This window comes from Podarcis tiliguerta (assembly GCF_965153285.1).
Source record: "Podarcis tiliguerta genome assembly, chromosome: 17".
In the NCBI taxonomy this organism is placed as follows: Eukaryota; Metazoa; Chordata; class Lepidosauria; order Squamata; family Lacertidae; genus Podarcis; species Podarcis tiliguerta.
Genome location: NC_139550.1, coordinates 39,430,319 through 39,448,252, shown reverse-complemented (window position 1 = coordinate 39,448,252; position 17,934 = coordinate 39,430,319). Strand labels below are relative to the sequence as shown.

The 17,934-nt window shown below is 46.7% G+C and overlaps 3 protein-coding genes across 3 annotated transcripts in view; 2 read left to right on the top strand and 1 right to left on the bottom strand.

Annotated features, from left to right (window-relative positions):
* LOC310668159 (uncharacterized protein) overlaps window positions 1–805 on the top strand; it is a 172,092-nt gene extending 171,287 nt beyond the window's left edge. The window contains exon 4 of the mRNA XM_083421191.1: window positions 224–805. Within this exon, the coding sequence (XP_083277317.1) occupies window positions 224–676 (453 nt within the window). The 3' untranslated portion in view covers window positions 677–805. The remainder of the gene's footprint in view (window positions 1–223) is intronic.
* LOC310668115 (suppressor of SWI4 1 homolog) overlaps window positions 1–17,934 on the top strand; it is an 89,714-nt gene that overhangs the window by 7,935 nt on the left and 63,845 nt on the right. The window lies entirely within an intron of this gene.
* LOC310668161 (lysozyme C-like) lies at window positions 5,492–10,449 on the bottom strand. The gene is made up of 4 exons (XM_083421193.1): window positions 10,278–10,449; window positions 7,864–8,025; window positions 7,105–7,186; window positions 5,492–5,680 (listed from the first exon to the last, which is right to left on the bottom strand). Exons 1-4 carry the CDS (start codon window positions 10,417–10,419, stop codon window positions 5,614–5,616), a joined length of 453 nt encoding a protein of 150 aa, XP_083277319.1. The 5' UTR covers window positions 10,420–10,449; the 3' UTR covers window positions 5,492–5,613.

Below are 17,934 nucleotides of genomic sequence, written 5' to 3'. Positions count from 1 at the left end.
TTACAAGGGCAATAGGGTAGCTTTCCAGGCCTACAATGGGCTGTTCTTGACCAGGACATATAGAGGGTTCACTTCAGTTGAAGCAGCCAAGTTGGTTGCTGATGATTCCTGTTATTTCCGCCCCCTGATTGGAGACCTCCTCCCCCCAAAGTTCAAAATACTGAGGGTGATCACAAGCGATCTCTCTCACATGATCTACCACCACTCTGTCTTGGATAAGCAGGTCTACGCCAACCGGGGGGAAGCAACAGTGAGGCACACTTTCGACATGACTTGGGAGTCGACCGTTGCAGACACCGTTTTCTGGAACAGTCTGTGGGGGCTTGGTGTGGAAACTTCCTGCCACTTCACTGTTGAAGATGCAATGCCTCGTTTGGAGTACACGGAGAACAATGACCGGACCGTCCTTGTGCAGAGGAATATTTCTCAGAGGCTCACCCAGGAGGTGCTGGTGCCCCCCCACACCGAAGTCTTGGCCAAGCTTGTTGTCCACAGAAATTCTACGGCTACTGTGTCATTCACAGCTGTCATCCAAAAGGTGAAATCAAATGGGGATGTGGTGATGCTGAACAAAGGTGGGCTCTGGAAGGGTCTTGTCTACCACGGGGTCCGTCTGGAGATCACCAAGCGGAAGCTGAGTGAGCGCAGACCTCTTGAGGAATGCCCCCTCCTGTGATGTTATGGGGAGTGGTGTCCTTCCAAGGGGGCCACGTGGACTGGATGGCAGGTGGCTCACCCCTGAAGAAACATAGCTATGGCTGCTCAGATTCTGGACCATCCTGGTCCATTGTCACTTTGAAGACTATTCCTGCTTATCAGGGCAGGCAAGGACTGCTTCCTGGCTGTCTTCTGGCAGATACTTTCTACCTCCTAGGTGCCTGAAAATGATGGCTACCTTTTTTACGACAAAGAGGAAGAGAGCTCCTTGCCTTTTTAGCATAATTAACGCAACTTAAATAAAATGGTGAATTTTTTTTGTCTCTGAAAAATGCCTTCTGCCTCTTTGTGTGTGGATAGGTTTAGAGTAGGGACACTTGCGGGGGAAAGGGTCACTGCTGCTGCTGGAAAACACCCAGTTTCAATGGGAAAGCTGTATGGAGAATATTTAAAGTAACATTTTGGCTGCACACAAACCACAAATTGCATCTTTCCTGCTGCATCTTTCCTATTCCAATGGAGCAGGGGGAGCCATCATGGCAGCGCAGTGAGCATGTCCAGCAATGCAGTCAATTCCCCCAAGCTCCAGCTACGTCACTTCCACCATTTGGCAGCCTAGAAACAAAACAATGCAACTTTCTATGACACCTTTGGCCTGTGTGTGCAGGGCAAAATAGTATGGAGTAGCTGGAAGAGGAGGTCAGAGGGAAAGATCCCAGGTCATTTCCTACTGCACACTGATAATCTATTCTGAGATGACTCAAGGGATGGAGGTGAGAGATGTTCATAGGGATTAATGGAGTCATCTCAAGGAGCAAAAGGAGGCAAGACTCCTGTCCCTTTAATAGCTGTGTAGAAGTTCAATAGGTGGCACTTTGTGTTTTTATTGTAAACAGCCCTGAAATCTTTGGATAAAGAGCAGTATAGAAATCATCATCATCTAATATTCCTGCTGCTACACATGCGTTAAAGGGACTGGAGCCCCCACCCTTTGTATAAGAAAAGGCTGGTGATCCAAATTCCAAAGCAAATGCAGTTCATACTGTAGGTCGGATGTGGTTGGGAAAGAGTGACTTATTAATTAATATTAATATTCCATCATGCCATCCCTGCAGGGCAGTGAGAGCAGTTATACAGTTGCACCCTCCCTGATTTCCCCCCAGACCAAAGCAAGTACCGTATTTTTCGCACCATAGGGCGCACCGGACCATAGGACGCACCTAGTTTTTAGATGGGGAAATAAAAAAAAAATCTCCCCCCCCCAGCCCCAAAGAGCAGCGTACAGGCTGCGCACAACCTCTCCCTGCCGGAGGGGTTGCGCGCAGCTATGGAACAAGCCAAGGCAGCCAGTAGGATGGATCACGCTCGCTGCTTTGGCTTCCTCTTTAGCCCTGCGCAATCCCTCCCTGCCGGGAGAGGCTGCGTGGAGCTAAAGAAGCCATAGCCCCGTGCAGCTTCTCCCTGCCGAAGGGGTTGCGCGCGGCTATGGCACAAGCCTGCATTCGCTCCATAGGATGCACACACATTTCCCCTCAATTTTTGGAGGGGGAAAACTGCATCCAATAGAGCGAAAAATACAGTAATCAGTTCCATTCGGAAGCCTCATGCTCTGTTGAGTTCATGTAGAGTGGGTACCATTGTAAAAAGACTTTGAATAATAGGCAAATACTTTAAATGCAAAATAGTAACAGTACTAAGAATAGATCCAAGTTTGAGCAAAAACTCCTCTCTTTGGTTCTAACTTTTATTTGCCAGGGCCCTCAGCCACAGGCCCAGCTAACGTATGCACATCAGGGACACACTGCTACATTTTGTTGCAGCACCCTACATCCTAACAAATGGCAAGAATGCCCTAGTTGGATTGGACATGCAGTGAGACAAGGATACAGAAGTCAGGCCTAAAGTACCACTGATCCATTGAGGAGCTCCCTTTCATTCACCTCCCATCAGAGACAAGGTGTGGGCTTTTTAATTGCCATCAGCTGTGAATAGAAGCTTATGAATTCTGGTGCTGGAGGAGACTCTTGAGAGTCCCATGGACTGCAAGAAGATCAAACCTATCCATTCTGAAGGAAATCAGCCCTGAGTGCTCACTGGAAGGACAGATCCTGAAGCTGAGGCTCCAATACTTTGGCCACCTCATGAGAAGAGAAGACTCCCTGGAAAAGACCCTGATGTTGGGAAAGATGGGGGGCACAAGGAGAAGGGGACGGCAGAGGGCAAGATAGTGGGACGCTGTTCTCGAAGCTATGAACATGAGTTTGACCAAGCTGTGGGAGGCCGTGAAAGACAGGAGTGCCTGGCGTGTTGTGGTCCAGGGGGTCACGAAGAGGCGGACACGACTAAACGACTAAACAACAAGGGTCTATTTGACTTTGATGGACATCTGAGGAGGGAGGTATAGAGGTCATTAATGAATAAGCTTGGTTCTTCCCCCAACCCTCTTCTACCTCTAAGGGTTGTGGGAAAGCAGCTGATGTACCTGGTGATATACAGTGGTACCTCGGGTTACAGACGCTTCAGGTTACAGACTCCGTTAACCCAGAAATATTACCTCAGATTAAGAATTTTGCTTCAGGATGAGAACAGAAATTGCGCGGTGGCAGCAGGAGGCCCCATTAGCTAAAGTGGTGCTTCAGGTTAAGAACGGACCTCTGGAACGAATTAAATTCTTAATCCGCGGTACCACTGTATTGCTAATGGTGATAATATTTTTTTAATTGAATAATGATGCTTCTGGAATCTGTAATAATTTGAAGCCTTGAATAAGTCTCATTCCCTCTATAGTGGGGCTGTGGTTTTTTATGGTAAGTTTATGCCTTTCTTAGCCAGGTTTTCATAATCTCTAGCATGCACTCCTCAGGCACAATCTGTTTCTGATGACTGCAAGTATGTTTATTCAGAAAGCTATGCTTTCAAATTTAAAAGCAGGCTTCTGGGAATGCAGTGGAGATCTTTACATTGACTTGAATGCTTGTTCATCTGCTGTCCAGATGTTGCCAGCTGTAGAACAACTTCAAGGCCCTCTCCTTCCTTATAGTTCTTCTAGTGGATCGGGACCAGGCAGTGCTTCCAATGAATGGCTGTTGTATGTGAAGTGGGACACCTTTCTTTATTTGTGAAGAATTTTAAGCTGCTCTTCATTAATTAAATGTTTGATATCAAGGTGGTGCAGAAAAAATTATGACTAAAGATGGTTCACCCACCGCTGATATAAACACAACATATAAAATGATAAAAACATGATCCAAACAACATTTCTATTAAAACTAAAAAAAGGAATAGAATCTAGTAAGTCAGATTTAAGCAGTAAAATGCATGGAGAAGTGTGACCGCTGTACAAGTATATTGGGAAACAGAACCGTGTTCCAGAATCCTGTGGGCTGCCCCTGCCTCTCAGTATCTCACTCCCCTCTTTCCTGGGTCAGATGTGAGGCTTCCACAGAGCTCACTCCAAATGGAGGCCTGAACTTGCTCAAGGACGGGCATTGGTGCTTGTTCCTGCATTGTGGAGGGGACCCAAATGTGGTGTCAACCAGGTGTTGCTTATTATTACTGTCAGTGGCTCTCCGAGGTGTGTTGGGCAATGGTCTTTCTCAGTATCAGCTCATGATCCCTTCTTAGACTGGATCTACATTGTTAAAAAACGCTGTAGGGAAAAAATGCTATAAAAGCTCTCAATGCAAAATCCCCCTGGTGACAGATCACAGCTCTACATCGCCATCTGGTGTCACATGTTTATAATGCAGTTATAATGATATAATTGATGAGTGTAAAAAGGTAAAGGGTAAAGGGACCCCTGACCATTAGGTCCAGTTGTGGCCGACTCTGGGGTTGCGGCGCTCTGAGTCCTAAGTGTAGATTGGAAGCTGGGACCTTCTGCTTGTACAGCTTGTGCTCTGTCACACAGTGGGGGCCCCTTGATGCACACCCCACCTCTCCCAGGTCGAGGTGGCCCAAGGGTGCATACTTCACCCCCACGTCGTCTCTGTTCTCAGGTGCCCTGTGCAAAGGGTGAGAGGGCATCCTGTGCATTTGCCTGCTCTGCAAGATGGGACTGCAGCTGGGCTCCCAGGTTGTTCCACCTGCGCCCAATTTTCTGAATAATGTCATGGATAAACTTGATACGCCCCTTCCTTTTTTTAGCTTGCGCATGGCTGGCTGTGGTTCCACAAGAGCTTTTAGAATGGTAAGCACCAGTGCCAGATTTACGTCTAAGCTAAACAAGCTATAGCTTAGGGCCCCACCCCCCAAAAGACTTTAAGGGGGGGGCTATATGTACATTTCCAAAATAGAAGATAAAAAACAAACAAAATAAAACCTACATACAGCAACAGTGTTTTAGTTTGTAGGCTCCTATGATGTTAGTAATGGGCCCCACCTGCTATATAAAGAGCCCCATTACCTTCAGTAGCTTAGGGCCTCATCAAACCTAAATCTGGCCCTGGTAAGCATACACGTTGTTTGAGCTAAAGGGGACTGGAGGTGGAACTGTGGGACCAACCTATGCATGAATGGCCCTTTTTGTTTAGACTGGAGAGTGGCTGAAGACAGAGCCCTGACAGGCAGTGGGGGGGGGGTGCCTAAACCCTTCCCTCTCTGCCATCCCTACGCCCCCCTCACCAAATTGTCCTTACAAGAAGTAAGACTGAGCTTTAAATTGTTGTAAGCTGCTGTGGGACTTGCTGGTGGAAGGCAAGCAATAAATGTAAACAAGAACAGCAACAATAACATTGGCTCAATAAGCAGGTCATCTTCTAATCTTCTAACCCAGGAGTTCACCTGCCTAGGGCATCCTTGGAGCAACTCCTCCAGTGTAAAGACAGGTCTCAACTGTGTTTTAATGCATTTATTTCTGGAACTCAGCAGAGCTGTTTCTCGCCAGATAATAACCCTAATAATGAGTGTGGACTTGGTTTATTAGCATCCCTGCTGACACCAGGGGGCAGTGTTTCTCTACACGTTGCATCGTGCAACATATTCAGACAGGTCCCGCCCTTGACAATATAATCTCCATGCCACCCTGGAAATGAAAATAAAACAGATTAGGACACATCCAACAACATGCTGTGCACATGTTACCAACTTAAAACATAGCTAGTTGTTCTTTTTTTCTCAATTTGGCTTGAAGCTGGCCATGACCTGAAGCTGGAGGAATGTGTTGAACTCAGCCTTTGGTTTATCTGCTTTCACCACTCTTTAATTATTATTATTAAAATGTTTATGATGGTTTAAAACACACACACACACCAGCTGCCCTGAACATTGTCACTAATACAAAGAGTCAGATATAAATATAAATAGACTTAACAAAAAATGGCAGCCTCCGCAGAGGGAGGGTGATTCTGCTGGGGATGTTAATGATCTGGTCAGACCCGGCATGGGTATAAGACAGAAATCCCCTAAATACAGGGCAGGCTTTGCATAAGGAACCAAGACCAGTGAATCAGACAGAGGTACAGCAGGCAGGCCTCTCTTGCAGATGTGGACTCAGAGAAGCCCTTAGGTGACAGTCACTTGTTTCTTGTGGCAGAGTAAGGTAAAGGGTAAAGGGACCCCTGACCATTAGGTCCAGTCGTGGCCGACTCTGGGGTTGCGGCGCTCATCTCGCTTTATTGGCCGAGGGAGCCGGCATACAGTTTCCGGGTCATGTGGCCAGCATGACTAAGCCGCTTCTGGCAAACCAGAGCAGCGCACAGAAACGCCGTCTACCTTCCTGCTGGAGCGGTACCTATTTATCTACTTGCACTGGTGTGCTTTCGAACTGCTAGGTTGGCAGGAGCATGGACCGAGCAACGGGAGCTCACCCCGTCGCAGGGATTCGAACCGCCGACCTTCTGATCGTCAAGTCCTAGGCTCTGTGGTTTAACCCATAGCGCCACCCACATCCCTATTGTGGCAGAGTAGCAGTTCTCTAATGCTAAGGCTGGTAGTGTGACCAGTTCAACCACACAGGGCACCAAAACAATGATGCAGAATGGAGTGCCAAAGGTATCCCCCTCCCAAATGTTAGCGTAGCACAAGACACTGCTGAAAATTGAGAGCCCAAAGGCCACCGCTGTCCAGTGGCAAGCGCTGAAAGTTTTCCTAGGGGAACAGTTAGGGCCAGAGGCAACAGCTTGTGAGGGGGATGGGGGGGGGCAATGTCATGCATGTGAAACTGTGATGTCCTGACGCTGCACATGTGAGCATCACACCAGGCAGAAGCTTCCCGGGCACCAGGGGAACATTTAGTGGACTAGCCTAGACCCCTTAGTCCAGTGACTGCACACCATGGTCATCATCTAATGGCCTCACAGTATTCCCCAGCTCACACTTTGGGAACAACCATGTTACAGGCCATTTCCCATTTCCAGCGTGACCTTGTGCTTCTGCAGTGACTGGGCAGACGCCTCCCCCTCTTGCAAGGAAACGCCACTAAGAGTTTTCTCCCAACAGACTTCTTACCAGGCACCCATTCCATCCTCTGAGTTGTCAACCACAATCTTAGCACAAGCCACATCTGGAGCGATGTTGTCTGTCAGCAGTTCTGCAAAGAAAGAAGATGGAATACAGACATGAAAGGTCCCTGCTGGGATGTTATAGGTCTGGATAAGTTTTGAGGTGATGGGGCGTGGGTGCAGGTAGGTAAAAAAAGGATTAAAAAGGTAAAAAGGAAGGGTGTAAAGTAGGCCAAACAATATCCCTTGACCCATCCATGGTTGTCACTGACTCACTGCCCATTAGCATGCAATTTGAAATGCCCTGTTGCATCAAGAAGGATGCAATATTTCTATACCCTTATGAATTCCAAGTCAAATAAATGCATTTGCTGAGGTCTCACTCCTACAATGTTCAGTTATATCTGTAACTTGAAATCCCCTGGTGTGGGGGGTGGCATTTCAGGGAGGAAGTCCCAGCCAGCAGATACATCAACGTACAAATACGGTCAGGCTAGACTGTTGACCCACGGCTATCCTACTTTCTACCTTTGGGGTTGTGGACTCCACACCTGCAAAGAGCAGAAGGTGAGGAAGGACAACTGGTCCTTTCTGTCTCCCAAAAGTGTTTGATGTGGCTTCACAATTTAGATCAGGGTGGGGAACATGTGGCCCTCCAGATGTCGTTAGAGTCTAGCTTCCATCAGCCCCAGCCAACATCTGGTGGGCCAAAGGTTCTCCATCTCTGAATGAGGCAAAACTCTCTCCAGGGGAAGCCGATTCTCACCAGAGCATTGAATTCTGCACATGTTGGAACTCGGCTGACTGCCATCCTGGCACCAGTAACGACTGTTGATCTGGAAGATACCAAAGTCGGTGCTGCCATCATAGTCATTGTAGTGTGTGGCAGAAGTATTATAGCTGCTCTCGTGGCAGGCCGTGCAGACCCCTGAGACAGATACATGATCAGGTCAGAGCTAAGTGCACACAGTCTGGGAAGCATGCCCCATTCTTCACCTCCTCCCCACAGGTGTTTCAAAACCCTGCCTTATCAGGAGCTGTTCAGAGAGTCAGTGATCCGGACGTGGAGGGGGGCAGGGGAGCTGCCCAGCAAGGAGTCACAGGGCACTGCTGCCCCACCCTTCTCCGCCTGTTCCAGGACAGTTGGGGAGCCTGGCCTCCTCCTCACAAGCAGGAACGGCAATAGCTGACCTCATGCTACCAGATGGGCAATGCATGTCTGGATCTGGGATTCTGCTGAGCTGCATCCCCACCTCTGCCCCTGGGATCATGCTCTGTGTGTGAAGCCACTCAGGGTGTTTTGGTTTTTCCGCAGCTGCAGCTGCCTTGAGGGAGATATCTTTTGGGAGGACGGTCTCCAGAGAGTATCCATTAATTCTCCTTTAACAATAGCCGGATGCAAAAGAAGACAGAACCCATGCACCTTTCCATAGTTGCCTAAAAAGGGGGGCGGGATTTCATAAAATGCAGCTTGTTGTGTCAGCTACCTGCCCCACACCTGACGCAGCATCTGGCGGGGGGGGGGGGGAGGACACAGAAAACAAACCAGAATGGAAATCATGCTGTTAGAGTTTAGACTACTACAGTAGTCATTTCAATTTTGTTCCACCTCTGAACAATTCCATCTCCAAGGAATGCCCCTGGCTTCATCCCATCCACCTCTACGCTGCATCCTTCCACTTCTCCCTAGATGGATGCACAAACCATCCTCTTCACCCCAGTTCACTCATTCACACCCTCATTTAAACCCTACTCCTGCAACCCTATAGCACAGGGGTCCTCAAACTATGGCCAGCGGGCCGCCTGCTAGGGTCCTGAACCTGGCCCGCCTGCAAGGCCTGAGGCTTGGATACGGCTGGGCAGGAAGAGCCCTGAGGTAAAACACGTGAATGTAACAAAGGCCTGGTAACGCGGTTGATACTGCCAGCACCAGCTGCTTGATAACGGCGCACGGCCCCTTTAAGCCGCCGGAGGGGGGGACGGCGGCAAAGGACCCCCTTCCACGCCAGCCCTTCCCCTCCTCCTTTCCCCTCCGACTGGCTCCATGCTCGCCAGAGCAGCGCCTCACCGACCGGTTGCGCACACAAGTCCCATGCGGCAACCTGAGCAACCTTAAAAGTTAGGGAAGCACCAAAAACACAGGCAACATATGCAATAGAATTAGCAAGAAGAGACGTCTGAATCACAACAGTTTATTGTACAAGGGAATCTCCATGTAAATAGTGGAGGGTTAATCTTTAAAATAAAGCTCTCCACCCAAACTTCCCCAAGTTTGAAAATAAACTTCAATGCAGAGAAAGTCACATGCATGAGGAACAACAACATCAAAAGAAGAAATGAAGTATAAAGGTGAGGTATAGGTAATTTATGGGGACGCGGGTGGCGCTGTGGGTAAAACCACAGTGCCTAGGACTTGCCAATCGCATGGTCGGCAGTTCGAATCCCCGCGGCGGGGTGAGCTCCTGTCTTTCAGTCCCAGCTCCTGCCCTCCTAGCAGTTCAAAAGCACCCCTAAGTGCATGTAGATAAATAGGGACCGCTTTATAGCGGGAAGGTAAACGGCGTTTTCGTGTGCTGCGCTGGCTCGCCAGAGCAGCTTCATCACGCTGGCCACGTGACCCGGAAGTGTCTCCGGACAGCGCTGGCCCCCGGCCTCTTAAGTGAGATGGGTGCACAACCCTAGAGTCGGACACGACTGGCCCGTACGGGCAGGGGTACCTTTACCTTTACCTATATAGGTAATTTATATTATTACTGATAGCGCCTGTTGTGTTCTGGCTATTATTTTGAAACAAGGGTTTTTAAAAAAACCACAACAACATGAAAAAGAGCATGTTTCTGGCACCTCTTTAGTCCGGCCCCCAACAGTGTCGGAGGGACAGTGAACTGGCCCCCTGTTTAAAAGGTTTGAGGACCCCTGCTATAGCAGGATGCAGCAGAGCATGTTGCAGATTAGCTATAGAAATGTGGAGGGAGGCCACCTTCCCCTCACAATGACAGCCAGACACATGGTCAGGGAGACCCAGAAGATCAAATACTCACCCCAAATGGAGTGTGTGTGTGTGTGCATGCGCGCGCACACACACGCACACACACACCCCGCATGCCCCACTCTCAGATAAATTCTGTCTTTTCATCATGCCTGCCTCGTCAAGACCCAGATGTCCCCCAGTGGACTCACAGTTGGCCAGGCTGTAGCCAGCATAACCATCTAAGCCCAGCTGCTGGAGCCTCTGAGCCAGCGCACAGCGCCCATAGACCAGGCCTTCTCCTGTGGCGAGGAGACCGGTGAGCCAGGGCAGCAGCCAAAGAGCCTTCATCATCGCACTTCAGGAGGGCAAGGAGCAAGGTGAGGGCGTCACACCCACTTTTATAGAGGCTCTTTGGCACTCCTCTGGAAAGCAGCCGAGTCGGTAGGACTTCAAGAGACCTTTGAGGACGTTGGCCCTGACCTTGCTTAGCTAATCAGCATGTGTGCGTCAACAAGAAGCAGCAGGCGTGACTTGCTGGGTCCCCCTCCCTGTGGCAGAGGGCTGAGAGCTGTACCTTCCAAGTTGTATTGCTAGATTGTAATTAATTCATTTTTTTAAAAAAAGTATTGCCATACTATAGTTGATAAATTCACAATATAATCAATTTTATTCCTGTATTAGAATTTTAATTTTAATGCACAAATAAGGCAGTTTATGGGAACTTTCTATGGGTGGTATTCAACCAAGTCTTACTCAGAATAGACCCACTGAAATTATTGGACCTCATTTTGTCATGTTCATTAATTTCAACGGGCTATATTCAATGAAATTGTTGCACTAGCACAGGGGTATGGAAACCTTTTGACTCCGTGGGTCAGATCCTGACCAGAATCAGCCTTGCGAGCCAATGTTGACAAATGGGTGGGGCCTCTCACCTGACAATCACATGGCCGCCGCCTCCTCCTATTCCTATAGTGATTGGTTACCTCTCTATGAGCCTGCAGAGTTATTCTTGACAACTTTCATGACCTAGTCAAAAGGACTTTCCTAGGATTGCCTCCTGACTTTTATCTTCCCACCTTCTGAACCCAGAGCAAACAGTGAGGTGGTTTGATTCTTGCTTCTTATTCTGTGTCCAGTGGAAAATCTGGCACCTGGCTGTTTGCAAAGGAGTCATCTGGCTCCAGCGGCACAGACTGTTCCTTCACCGCTGGGAAGGGTGCCAAGCGGCTTCATACTTGCACATTAGTTCTCCATAAACAGAAAGCAGCCCTATATTATGTGGCATGACCCTGTCTTTAAAGCATCTTCAGAGCACATCTTTTCCTTCAAAGAATGCTGGGCATGGTAGTGTTACGGTAAAATCTGGGTGCGAGGCTGCCCTGCCACCCAGCTCGTCGGACTAAGTCCGCGGGTCCCTGCGGAGGAAAATGAGCTCAGCCGGAGACAGGAGCAAACTGCAGAAGATCCATGTTTATTGCGCAACAGGTTCAAGGCGAGATTGAACAGCGAGAAAGGGGTGACATGAACTTTTGAAACTTCCCTCCATGTCCCAGAATACAGTGCAAAATACATCCCAGTTACATCATGAATACATTAAGAAGAGGTTGGGTTACGCAGATTACATCATGAATATATTAAGAAGAGGTTGGGTTACACAGGATTAACATATGGAGGAGGGAGGGGGGAATATGCAGAGCTGGAGATATGCGTAGATAAGCACATCCTGCTACCGGTGATGAGAAGACAATGGTCCATGCATGCATAGTCTGCCACCTGGCATTGCCCAGAGGAAAGGCTTGGCAGAGTGATTTGACAGGATTAGGGTCTTGACATCTTGCTTGAGGGATTATGGAGGACAGGGGAGGTGTCATGGAGTCCTAGAGAAATTGAGCAAATTGGCACGTTGATTTTCTATGAATTTTATAGATTTTAGTCCCTTTTGACATTGACAATTGGAAATAAATGGATATATTGTAGCGAAGGAGGTGAAGAAGACATGCGCCCCCCCTTCCGTATCAGTAGTTTGACAGGAATTGTAACTCCCTGAGGGGTAAACTGCAGTGCCCAGAATTCTTTGAGGGAAGCATCCTCATGGATGCAGAACATTATATGGCAGGTGTGAAAGTGCAACTTCTGCAGACTGAAATGGCCAGCTATGGTGCAAAGAAACTGGCTTCAATAAGGGATTTTCATACAAATGTTAAAACCTTGAACTTGGTAGCAGATTGGCAGCCAGTGCAAATCTTTACTTAGAGGTGTAACATGCAGGCAGGATCTCATGCCTGAAACAGGTTAAGCAGCAGCTTTCTGTAGTAAATGGATTTTCCAGACCAAGTACAAGGGAAGCATAGACATGGACCATGAGGTGGAAGACTGCCTGCGCTTTTGCTTTTTGTCTACAGAGACAGAGTCCTGGCCGAATGATTTTTGGGGTGGGAGAGGGTGTGTAAAATGAAAGCTAGAAAGAGAAGGAGTGCGGAATCAGAAGAATCTTTATTTGCATCAGCCACTAGCCACAGCGGTAAAATAAAATACAATGTACTGAAGATAGAGGTAAAAAGGTAACTGTACAAAATACGTTCTAGAGGCTTACAGCTATAATCAAATAATAGCTCTTATTCTAATTGCCCCTGCTAAAAACCTTGCAGTTTTTGCTGTCACCTGCTCATCTTGATCTGCCAAGAGAAAGGAGACTGTGGCAGGGGCTGGGCAGCCTGGCATGGACAATAACAGAGGGGTCATAACCTCGCTCCTCAAATCATTATAAAGAGTGCAAGCCAGAAGCGCATGAGCCACTGACTCAATACTGCCATCTCCACAGGCACATGACTGTTTTTCCAGCAGGATTTTTTGAAACTGACCCTCAAGTACAGCCGAAGATGAAAGTGCAAAAGTGCAAAAGTGAAAGCGCATCTGTATTTTGGAATTGTTACATTTTGCAAATAGGGTGCCAAAGTGTCAAAATGACTAGGTGGAAAATAATCATACCATGGACAAAATTTCCTTATTGTGACCAAAGTGTTCTGTCACTCAGTATCATATAGGCACTGTCTAATTAAATTATTTGCTTTACAGAAGCCCAGTGTTAATAACTGTTGTGGTAATAAACCAGAAAAGTAAAGCTTTTAGTTGACAATTTTAGTCCAAGTGCTCTCATGCGATACTAAAGGTAATAGACCAGTGGGGTTTAAATTTAGGCGAAGCCAATAATTAAATGCCCTACACCAAATCTGTAATTCAACAGAGGGGAAATTAGCCTGTAAGCACAATGAAGCACTTGGAACACAGGATGGAGCAGAAAAAAACTGCCTTAGGAACTTAGATTGAACAGCTTCTGTAGATCCAAGGCGAGTGCCTGTCCAAATCTGAGCCCCACATAATAACTGTGCTGGAGGTTTAGCTTTAAACACTTCAAGCGCTGATGGTATGTGATTGCCACCCTTTGTATGGAAAAAGCATGTCAGAATTTTGGCACTTTGAGATGCTTTTTCCTTTGCATATTTCTGATGTGCTCCCCATGACCCTGTTGACTGAAAAATAAGGCCAAGGTGTTTAAAGACTTTAACTTGTTTGATCAACTGATTCTCCATATGCCATCTATGGGCCCTATAGTTCTTGAAAACACCAGGACTTGAGATTTCTTGTAATTCATAGCCAGCTGTCCTGAGAATGCCCAGGAGGAGTCTGGAACATTCCACCTACAGGCTACAGCCTTACATATCTTGTATTTTACTGTTGGGCTGAATATATTATTTAGACTGTAATCTGCCTTGAGCAGATTGGAAAGACAGAATAAAAATATTTGTAATATATCCATCTACTATATATTTTGGAAAATTGTTTGCTTGCTATGCATTTGGACTCCCACAACCAAATTTTCTGTGATGATTCCTGACATCAAGGCGCAGTTCTTCATCTATGCTCTCACACAGATCAATGCCATTTTGAATCAAGGTGGCAGATTGCAAAACTGCACTGATTTTATTATTACTATTGTTTCTTAGAAATCCCAAGCAATGGCAAGTACAAGGCTGCTGGGTTCTAATGCATTGTGAATCCAATACCAATATTATGGATGCAATTATTACAGTCCCAAGGTGGCACTCAACTACCCAGTACAAATTGCTACAGCAGGGCAGTTTCCAGATGGCAAAAGCCGGCTACTGTGCTGAACTCATCCGAGTCCCATTCGGGCATCCATATCACCCCATTGAGTTCACGGTTTGCAAGAAGAGGATGAGATTCTGCCAAATTGCTCAGGGAAACAGGGCATCCTCCTTCACAAGTTGAAAAGCTGAGGTGGAAAGGTCTAAGGAGGACACAGTGGCTTTTGCATGGAAGCTGCTGACATGGGGTTCTGACTCCTCCTGTTATTCCCCTTAGAATTCCCTGGATTCGGAAAACCTAACTAACTACTGGCCAGTTGCTAATCTCCCTTTCCTGAGCAAGATTTTGGAGTGAGTGGTTACAGACCAGATCAATGCGCTTTTGGAAGAAACTGGTCTTCTGGATCCATTTCAAATGGGGTTTAGGCCTGGTTTTGGCACAGAAACTGCTTTGGTCACGCTGTATGATGACCTCTGTCGAGAGAGAGACAAGGGAAACATGTCCCTGTTCATTCTTCACAACCTCTCAGTGACTTTCAATACCATCGACCATGGTATCCTTCTGGAGCAGCTGTCTGAGTTAGGGTATCTTTCTGGAGCGACTCTCCAAACTTGGAGTGGGTGGCACTGCTTTGCAGTGGTTTCAGTCCTACTTGGATGGTCGTTCCCAGAGGGTGTTGCTTGGGGAATGCTTTTCAGCCCCATGGAAATTTCAATGTGGGTTTAGGGTTAGGATTAGGGCTATGGTTAGGTTTAGGGTTTGGTTCTAATTCACCAGCATCAGCCTCCAAACAGCAAACTAAAAAAACTAAGCAGAACAACCGAAAACAAACAAAACATCCAGCAATGAAAAAAACCAGTGAAAAAGAAACTAGATGAATGCAAAAAAGAGGCAACACCTAGCAGAAAGGACCAGAACCTGCCCAAAGTATGTAAATTCACCAGTAACACGTATATTAAGCAAAACCACCAAGAACAAAGAAAGAAGCACCAAAGATGAAAAAAAGTATTGAAAAGAATAAAAAAACCAGCTGAAACGCAACAAACAAATGACCAGAAACCTTCCTCCAGAGAAGCCAAGTTCCAAGTTTTATTGCGGCAAAAGCCAGTAACACTAAACACCATAAGATCAGACAAAAGGAAATCAACAATGACATCAGAAAAGAGAGAAGAAGAAAAAAGGATTACACAAGGGAACTTCGCAGTGTGTCATTCAACAGAGGAGATTTACGCTTCCTGATTACTAAAGTGCAAAATTTGGCCACCTCATATGATATTGAGCTTGAGGAATCTTCCAGAAGGTATTTTCGTAGAGTTTCGGGGGAGGATTCCAAGTAATGTTGTAGGGGTATAAATTTTGATAAAAGCGGCAAAATAAGTTGAACTCGTTATTCACTATAAAATTTGCAAAATAGAAGGATGTGAGTGACAGATTCTACCTTATTGGACATACAGGGGCAGAGACGCGCATGCATTGGTACCCGCGTGAATTTGCCGTACAGCACTGCTGAGGGCATTGTCTCAAAGCGGGCTCTAGAAAAAGCCCATCTATAAGCTTCGTTAGTGATGTTAGTTAAGTAAGGGGCAGCTGCAAAATTAGGCCAAGTTTTTAAACATCTATACGTCTCTGGGAGTAGGGCGTCTTCCTGTTGTAATTCGACATCGTAAAGTCTCTGAGTGATAATTGCTTTTGCCTTGTTCAGAGTTCCAATAAAAAGATTTTCAGGGTTTAGGCCAATTTGTTTGATCTTATTAGTTATTTGCATAAGCCAAGGAGGATAGGGAACTGCGGCCAGGAAGCAAGGTAACAGTCCCTTAGGATTGTAATGGATTTTCAGCCAGAGGGAAATTGCTTGCTCCCAGACTTTTAATTCCACTCTGGCCGGTCCTGCCTCTTGCCTTAAGACTGCATTAGGTGTACACCTTGGGGTAGCAAATAATGATCTTAAGAATTTTGATTGTACTGTTTCAAGGGTCTTAAGGTTGGCAGAGGGGCTAATTTGAGAACCATACAGGAGTTGAGCTAAAGATTTTGCCTGAAAAACCTTTAGGGCCATCGGGAGAAAGCCAGCTCCTTTCCTTCTGAATAATCTGAGGATGGCATTTGCACTTCTTCCTGCTGATATAGCTGATGTAGTCAGGTGTGTTGACAATTTGGCATTATAAGAGAAAGTAATGCCTAAGTATTGGAAGGTCTTAGTCTGTTCAATGGCGTTTCCCTTTACGTTCCAATTATCTTTCCTGAAGGAACGGTTAAAATGTACAATTTTAGTTTTAGCAAAGTTAATTGTTAACAGTTCAGTATTACATTGGTCACTAAACTTTCCTAAGGCACGTTTCAGCCCCACTTTGGTTTGAGAGAGGAGAACAGCGTCATCCGCATACATTAAAACTGGTACTTTTCTGCCGTTAGAGAACACGGGGGGGGGGGGGGGGTTTCAATTTCACGGCAACATGTGACCAGGGAGTTAACATAGATGTTAAATAAAAATGGGGCTAATAGGCATCCTTGTCTGACTCCTCTTTGGACTGGGATTTCTCTAGAGAGTCTGCCGTCCTGTGCGAGTCTTATCTGAAGGGTATTGTTCTCATGAAGCTTAATCATCAGAAGTAATAACCTTCTGTTAATACCCATATTGGCCAATTTGGCCCAGAGCCTACCCCTGGATACAGAATCAAAAGCTGCCTTTAGATCCACAAAGGTCCATTTAGATCCATACAATGACTTTTTCCAATGTTTCACATACTTGTAGACAAAATAATCTAACACTAAGCAGTGATCTATGGTGGAACGTCCAGATGTAAATCCTGCTTGTTCAATTTCTAGCAAGTCATTATGATCTAACCATTCACATAATTTTAGACATAGATGTTTTGTATAAAGTTTACAGATCACATTCAGAAGACTGATTGGTCTATAATTGGATGGGTCAGAGGGGTTGCCCTTTTTAAATATAGGAACAATTATAGCCAGTCCCCAATCTTTAGGGATTTCAGTTGTCTTATCTATATATGAAAATAGATTTGCAAGAATAATAATAATAATAATAATAAATTTTATTTATATCCCGCCCTCCCCAGCCGAAGCCGGGCTCAGGGCGGCTAACAACAATAAAACAGTACAAACAACACCCTAAAATCATTCATTATAAAATTAATTAATTCAAGCCACTGGCAACCATTGGGCCAGAGCTCTACGAAGATTGCCAATGGAGGGAGTCAGGCTGTGCCCTGGCCAAAGGCCTGGTGGAACAGTTCTGTCTTGCAGGCCCTGCGGAAAGATGTCAAGTCCCGCAGGGCCCTGGTCTCTTGTGACAGAGTGTTCCACCAGATCGGAGCCACGGCCGAAAAAGCCCTGGCTCTAGTTGAGGCCAGCCTAACTTCTCTGTGGCCTGGGACCTTCAAGATGTTTTTATTTGAAGACCGTAAGTTTCTCTGTGGGGCATACCAGGAGAGGCGGTCCCGTAGGTACGAGGGTCCTAGGCCGTATAGGGCTTTAAAGGTTAAAACCAGCACCTTAAACCTGATCCTGTACTCCACCGGGAGCCAGTGCAGCTGGTATAGCACCGGGTGGATGTGATCTCGCAGCGAAGACCCCGTAAGGAGTCTCGCTGCGGCATTCTGCACCCGCTGGAGTTTCTGGGTCAGTCTCAAGGGCAGCCTCACGTAGAGCGAGTTACAATAATCCAGTCTGGAGGTGACCGTCGCGTGGATCACAGTGGCTAGGTCAGGGCGAGAAAGGTAAGGAGCCAACTGC